Source organism: Hydractinia symbiolongicarpus, chromosome 7 (assembly GCF_029227915.1).
Source record: "Hydractinia symbiolongicarpus strain clone_291-10 chromosome 7, HSymV2.1, whole genome shotgun sequence".
NCBI lineage: Eukaryota > Metazoa > Cnidaria > Hydrozoa > Anthoathecata > Hydractiniidae > Hydractinia > Hydractinia symbiolongicarpus.
Genome location: NC_079881.1, coordinates 4,578,952 through 4,586,524, shown reverse-complemented (window position 1 = coordinate 4,586,524; position 7,573 = coordinate 4,578,952). Strand labels below are relative to the sequence as shown.

The window sequence follows — 7,573 nt, the reverse complement described above, 5'->3', positions numbered from 1 at the left end:
CACGAGCAACCGTTAAAAGTTGAAAATGCATCCACTGATCAGGGGTGGCGCCACTAGGGAGCTGGGGGAGGGTCTTCATAAGTTTGCAGGTTTCCGTGTTTTGGGACACTGCCTCGAAAAGTTTCAAAACCTCACAAAGCAAAAGTATAGAGGCAAATAGCTGAGAAATTGTAGAAAAATAGTATACGAAAATATTTTTGTTTATCGTATTTATATGCCATGAAATTCTTAGTACATGTTCTTAGTTTCTTATCAAATTTTTTGAAATAAATTTGAATGAATCGCAATCGATCCAGGCTTGTCGAATTTAAGTGGAAACCAATTTTAATGCAAAACGCCATCAATCGATTCGACCACATTCGTTTGATTCGAAACCCGCCCTAAGGCACTCAGAAGGAGATCAACGGCTTATGATGTGGGTGCACGAAATTTAATCAACAAACAGGTCTCCCAATCTTCTCTCGTAAGTAAGTTTCTCAAATTCTGTTTTGATTGGTTTATTTATTCCCTTTTTTTCTTCTTGATACAGTTGTATAGCTGAAACGTCTCGTTTCTAATATTTAAGTATGCAAGGTACTAAAAATAATTTTTCAGCTATCTCTGTTTTTGTAGCTCGTTGGCTTGCTTGAGTTCTTTTTAACTAAGTCCCATTGTTATAATTTTTTCGTCATGAGTGTGGTTGAATCTCATTGTCCACACAATTCTCTTACCAATTTTTCTCCTCTAGTATCTCCATTAGGCAGAGTTTAACAAATTGTGAAGCAAGTATATATATTTTTTGTTATGGTACAGCTGAAAGAAATTTCGAATAATAGCTAGGCCTGGTTTGGATATTTTTGCTGAATCAAACTGTTAATTTATGATCCTTCCTAACAATTGGTGGATCAATTTGGGATCTATTATTTGGCAACATTTGTTGTGCACCATCTCTTGTTTTGTTCTTGTTGTACAATGTGTCTCAAAAATAGTTGTTACAGTGACTGACTGTTGTGCAAGAAAATTTAGGTTATTGGAAGCCAAACTACATAACAACAAGCTGGTGCTTTAGCATGTGCCCATCCTTTGTGTTTATACTTATGTGGCTGCAATGATGATCAATGCTGCTGATTGTTTACCAACTTTCTACATTTAAAATGCTTGCTGACAGTCAGGGATAACCGCAAATTAGGCTATAATAGTCTAATTAGTCTACGATAGCCTATTTAGGCGATTTATCTCGCCTAATTAGGCTATCAACATGGTTTTTGCTGCCTATCGCTGTTCTGTTGCATAATCGCAATGATTTTATTAGCTAAAAACATTCTATAGAACCCCCTTTTGATGGTCCAAATATATTTTTCTTTATTATTTGCGCTGTCAGAAGATATAGCTTTTAGTTTGTTTTGATTAAGAACGCATGCGCTGTGTTACGGCTTCTTTGTTTTACGGCTACGGTTGCTTCTGAAAAAAGGCTAAATTTCCCGTGCGCATATTTTTAACATCGTGGCGCATAGCCTAAATAGACTATTTCTTGTCTAATTAGCCGATCCAAAGACTTTTGACGTATAATTTTTAGTCCTGTGAAGCAAACTATAAAAAATTTTGCTCGAACAAAGATGATGTAATGAGCAACAAAGCTCCGAAAGAAGAAGGTGCGACCAAACGTGGTTTTCGAGATAATCATAAAAGAAGATAGCAAATCGCCTAAATAGGAGATACTCGCCTAAATAGTCTATGAAAAATCTCCTAACTAAGCTACTAGCCTAATTTGGCGTGATAGCCTAATTTGCCGTTATCCCTGACTGGCTGAGGCTGGACTTAAAAATATGTTATTGCCATCACCCGGGTGAGGGTTTCAGCACTGACCCGGTTGGTCGGGATTTTTTTTATTTTCAAAACTTGTCTATCTACCATATATTTTTCTAATATTTTAAGAGAATGTACTGAATAAGGGCCACCAAAAACCCAAAGCTTATAAATCCGGCGACCAAAAACGGTTGCTGTTATTTACGAAGAACGTAAGGTATAGAGAACATTAAATTTTTCCCCTTCCTTCATGCTGACATTATTATGCTCAGCAGATGCATTTCACTGAGACTCGAACGAAAGACCATTTGGAACCATGCCAAAAGTCAGTCCGACCTTCAGCGTCACAGAGATTACTGCGAGAAGAGTGCGCACCCATGCAAGTTAAATATAACATAAGAGAGGTTAGACCACCATCAAAAATATGTTGTGTTCGCATCCTGAAGACCCTGCAAAAATGAGTCGGTCGGGCGTATTTTTTCCTGGGATTTTCAGATCGGAGCAAGCAAATTCGTTCCCAGGGCCAAGACAGTGTAACGCCACTCGACATCGTTTGTAGACCATTTTTTGCCACCCTGTAAACTGTCAGTAGCCACAGGAGTGCCCTAAAGGAATTAATTTTATCGAAATTAATTTTTGCAAGTTTTTGTCAATTTTGCATAAAATTAGTTCTGGCGAAAACAATTTTTTTTTTGAAAAATGTGTCGCAAAATTTTTTTTCCTGTCTTTTTCCGACTTGGGTTTTTATTACCAAAAGTGAGTCAGTCGGAGGACGCGAACACAACATTTTTTTATGACGGCCTTAGGTGTTTTGTATTTAATAAAGCTTAAAAAATCTTTTTTAAAAGGGGAAAGAGAAATCAAAAATGTCTAGAAATATATTTAATGCCAAAAACATATAGCATACTGCCAACACATTGTCGCGTTTACTGTTTTTCAACTTTGCTTTGTAAATACGTTTTACAAAATTCATTTTTTCATTGGGTTTTGTTTTAAGGCTGGCCTTCCTGCATCTGCAAAAAGAAAAAAAAATTGTAACAGTGACGCAAAAAATTTTTCCACCCTATATTATTGACTTGGTCTGGCGACAGCAAACACAAATATTTTTAAGTCCAGCCTGAGTTAAACTGTAAACAATAAAAATCCTGACTATGTGGACATTGTGGTACGTTTTTTACACCTTCGCAGACTTTATTACTGAAAGCTTACAAAGTTTTTACTGAGAGATACCAGCAGGACAAGAAGTAAAACATTGTCTCTTATTATAGTTAAACACAAAGGGGCTAATTACACTTTGCTTGGGTTAATTACACTTTGCTCCATGCCTTATAGATAAAATATACAGTCTGTCTATATGCAGTCTCATCTTTTGTACCTGCTTCAAGCTTTTCTTCATTGCTGTTACAAAATATTTTTAAACCAAAAAAAACACAACAACATTCGCATGGTATGGTAAAACCGCTTCGTTTGTATATATAAAATTCTGGGCAGCGAAAGTTACTTTCCAGAGGTTGACATCACAAGCCCTACCACGAAAGAATTTATTTACATTTTAGCGACCAGCACAAAGCTTTTGTCCTAGCTAATATTTTGAAACTTTCACAACAAATATCTTGCGATAAAATATCTGTTTGTCATAAGTACAATACTTTCAGTTGATTTTCGATTATTTTTTTTTGAGAGAGTTAAAAATACTTATTTCAAGAACTGCAAGTTTATAGGTCTGTAATAAGAGAAAAAACTAAAAACTAAAATCTGTTTTAGAATTTGGCAATTATTTCCAATTTTTCCCCTAAGAAATTTTACATATAGATGATTTTAAATGATTCCTCTGCATGTGCAAAAAAAATTAAAATTACCAAGTCAATAATGGTATAAATTTTTCCCTGCTGCTTGTAGCATCAGTTCACTAATGGATGTTCTAAATTTAAATTACTTACAAACTTTATTTAAATTCCATGAGCAAAAAGATGTGTCCACCCAGAAATAAAGCTTAAAACAAACTGGCTTATTGCTCACTGCCTGAATTTTTCTGCCTGTTGGTTTGCGTAACGTTCTGGAAATACAAACACTACCGCATTACATCATAAGTCTTTTACAGTAACATTCTACAAAATGCTTGTTCTGTTCATAAGAGGAATCTTAGCTGTATCTAGCTTGCATAAAGTTTGTTCGAAGTATATAGTGAGTTTTTCTGTGTGTAAGTGAACCCCGGATGGTCAAGGACTAAAATCCCAGCATGAGTAAAACAGCTGCAGAAGGTGAATAACACTATTTATGTACACTGCATGTGTAAGCTATAGTAATACTTGAAATTATTAGAATTTAATTCACACTGTATAGGGACCATTTAAAATCGAATTAGAGGCATCAAATATTCAGGGCCCCTTAGTCCTGACAAAGATAAGAGTGCTAGTTTGCTAAGAGTTCAGCATATGTGTGGGGGAGGTCCCTTGGAATTTCTTTTAGTATCATATATTTCAATAAACATGCCAGTATTAACCTTATTAGGCCTGGGCCTTTTACCCTAACCCTAAACATGAAGAACTATGGCCTGATAGTTTGCTTGCACACAACCCTTAGTAAGATAATTAAAATTTCAAAACACCATTTTTCACCCAACACTTTCCTGAATGTTTTGACATGTATCAGAGGGGCCATGCCTCCTAAAATCTAAACAACTTAAAAATTTGGGTTCAGAATATCGACTTTTCCTAAAATCTCCCTGAATTGTTTATGCTGGCATCCATTTTTTTTAAATAGTAACTTTTTTTTTAATATATACATCTATGTTACAAAAAAATTGAGCATTATGCTAATCTTACAATAGGACTGATGAATTGTATTTACATAGCTATTGCCATTCAAATGAACAGTTTCTTTGACATTGAAAAAGGGAAAGGCTGATTAAGAGTGAATTCATTCCGTAAATACAGAATGGTTTTTATACATTTTCAGTGTTTTTTCCTATAATCTGACGTAAACATCTCTTAAATTCTACTAAAATCTCCTAAAATTGCAAATTTTTAAACCTGTGGCCACCATGTGTATGTAAAGTCACTAAATTTTAATGTTTAACTCTTGTTGTTACGAATATGATTTAAAGAAAAAGGTCCAATTAGAATAATGTTAAAACCAATCTCCAATAATTGCAACTTTTAACTATATTTGTGTTTATAATTTAGAAAATCAAAAATCGAAAATGGCTTCTAATATACTCACGAAAAGCAAGAGCATTAAAAATGTATTTTATGCACCAAATATGAGAAGCTTGGTAGCCAAGTTGAGACTTATTAGCAGATCCATGGCATCAATAACAATGCAAAACAACATTAAAACAGGAAGTGTTGTACCAACATCCGGATGGCAACACGATCCAAATTTTCCATTGCCGGGGAATATTAATATCGACGTCAGTATGTTGGATTGCAGTGAAAGTAAAAGTCCTGAAAAATATCAAAGTCTGGCAAGTGTTTTGTTGCACACAAGAAATGACACCTTTCGAAAGTATCATATTGTTAATCAGTTCCTTAACGAGAGCTCAGAAGGAGATGTTGTTGCGATTGCATCTTCGCTTTCAGTGACAAACAAGGTGGAGTGTAAAATTCAAGAATGCCCTGCTACAATGAAAAAAGATTTTCAGTCGCTTTTTTCCGATACACCAGATCTAAGCAATCTTACAGTTATTACTATCAGTCAAGAGACAGACAACGATATGGCAGTCTGGTCTGAAAAAGTTGAAGAAGAACGAGAAACATTGACTGGGCTTTTCATAGAAAATGCAAAGGAAGTATGTCGAAAAATTCAAGATTGTGGATATTGGGCTGATTTTATTGACCCTGCATCTGGACTTGCCTTTAACAGTGGCAATCAGAACAGAACTTTATTTGAAACTGATGATCGTTTCAACCAATTGGGATTCGATGTTGAAGATCTTGGTTGTTGTAAAGTACTCATGCATAAACAATGGAAGAGTAATGTATTCGTTGGTGTCATTTTTACAAACGCACCTGTTGAAAGTCATCTCTTTGCAGACATGTAGTTTTTTTTTCTTTTTACATTTTGTATACAACATCTTATGTTTTATAATTTAATTAATAAAACTCTTGTGCATGTATAGTAATCAAATATTTATGTAGAGTTAAATAATTCTTACGTGGAGAATATGTTATTTCGTATTTTTTTTTTTGTTTTGTTTTAAAAGGGGAACTGATTGAGGACATTTTTATTTTACAACTTTAAGATGACAATTCTTTAATTTTGTTTTTCACGTTTTTTATAATTAAAGGGACTACGGAACGGCTGTTGGTTTTGGACGTTAGTGACTTATACACAAAAGTCGAGCGGATGGCGGCGAAAAACAAACTGGCTATTTTTCCGGCATGTATGTAATTTGCAGAGTCTAACATATAGATATATCTACAATTTTTATCTTCTCCAGCCTTGGTCATGTTTTCATCCAGAATGAGTCTCGCTAAAATCTTTCTTTGTAATATACTTTTCAAAAAAATATTGAACCAGCGAGCAAAGTGCGCTGGTCTGTTTATTGCGCAAAACGCCTTTGCCGGATTTTTAGTATGTGCGCTGGATATACGGAATGTGAGCATTTTAACCGGTTCGTAGCTCCTTTAACTCCATTTTTGATTTTAGCCTCAGTTGCTAAACAGTTGCTAAACGGGCATTCTCGGGACTTAAAATAGTGATTTTCTTCTGTAAGACGGCGAGTCTCTAACATGATCGTCTCAGACAGTTTTTTTTTCTTTTATTTTTCACCACACCACAAAACAACACAAGTAACAATGTGAAATTACACAACCGCTATGATCTCCATTTTATGCAAACTGTAATATAAATATATATGCTTTACTACGCATTTGTTTTGCGGTAGAAAAGTGAGGGATGTTTTAAATCGTGAATCCTAATGATGATGACTGAACCTCTCAATCTTCATTTCTTTTTCTATATTTTTCGAAAAGATAGCGTGTCTCTGGTGTTGTCTTATTTATTTTAATATTTAGTTTTCAACTGATATGATGCACTATGATTCGAAAAAAAGCAAAGCTAAAAATAATTTTTGGAGGAAACAATGCACACGCCAAAGATAATTATTTGCTAGAGTGACAAATTAGTTTTTGAAAAGAAAGAAATGGTATGGCAAATGTGGACGTTATAGCAGGTTTAAATGCATTCATATTTACATAATTTAAAGCCTAGTGTTGGTTATAAAATGTTGCTTTTAAAACGTATTGCGAGGTCTGTTTAATTTTTACGAGAAACAAGTTGAGAATTTAATATACTAAATGTAAGAACTCGTTTGAATGTCAAAAACAAGCTACTTTGATTTTGAATTCTTTCCAGTAATGAGTTTTTCTAAAAAAAAAACCCACTAAAGATTGCCCATTCTTATTGCATTCTTATTGATTAAAAGTTTACACTAAAATATTTCGGTGCTAAAAAGTAGGAACTGTTTTTACTTTCTGAGGAAGCGAATTTTTTGAAGCAAGCTCAGGTACATTTAACCGCCCAGTTTGCTTCGTAAAAAAACCGCTTTACCTTGAGAAATATATTTTCGCAGGGAAATTTGCGCGAGAATTAACTTTCGCGAATGTTTAATAACATTCTTGATCTAAATTTATTTATCTATTGGAAAAAGAATCAAAAGGAAAAAAATTGTATAAATCGTTTCTTTTTAAATATTTTTCGCGTGAACTTGGAAAATCTCTTAGAAGAAAAACTATTCTTTTTTAAAAAATCTGTTTAGTATATCGCTTGTTTGATTATCCGATTT

General features: G+C 34.2%; 1 protein-coding gene across 1 annotated transcript; it reads left to right on the top strand.

Moving 5' to 3' along the window:
- Positions 1-402: 402 nt before the first annotated feature.
- On the top strand, positions 403-5,963 carry LOC130649016 (cobalamin trafficking protein CblD-like). Its single transcript, XM_057455203.1, has 2 exons — positions 403-467; positions 4,971-5,963. Exon 2 carries the CDS (start codon positions 4,988-4,990, stop codon positions 5,825-5,827), a length of 840 nt encoding a protein of 279 aa, XP_057311186.1. The 5' UTR covers positions 403-467; positions 4,971-4,987; the 3' UTR covers positions 5,828-5,963.
- The last annotated feature ends 1,610 nt before the right edge of the window (positions 5,964-7,573 follow it).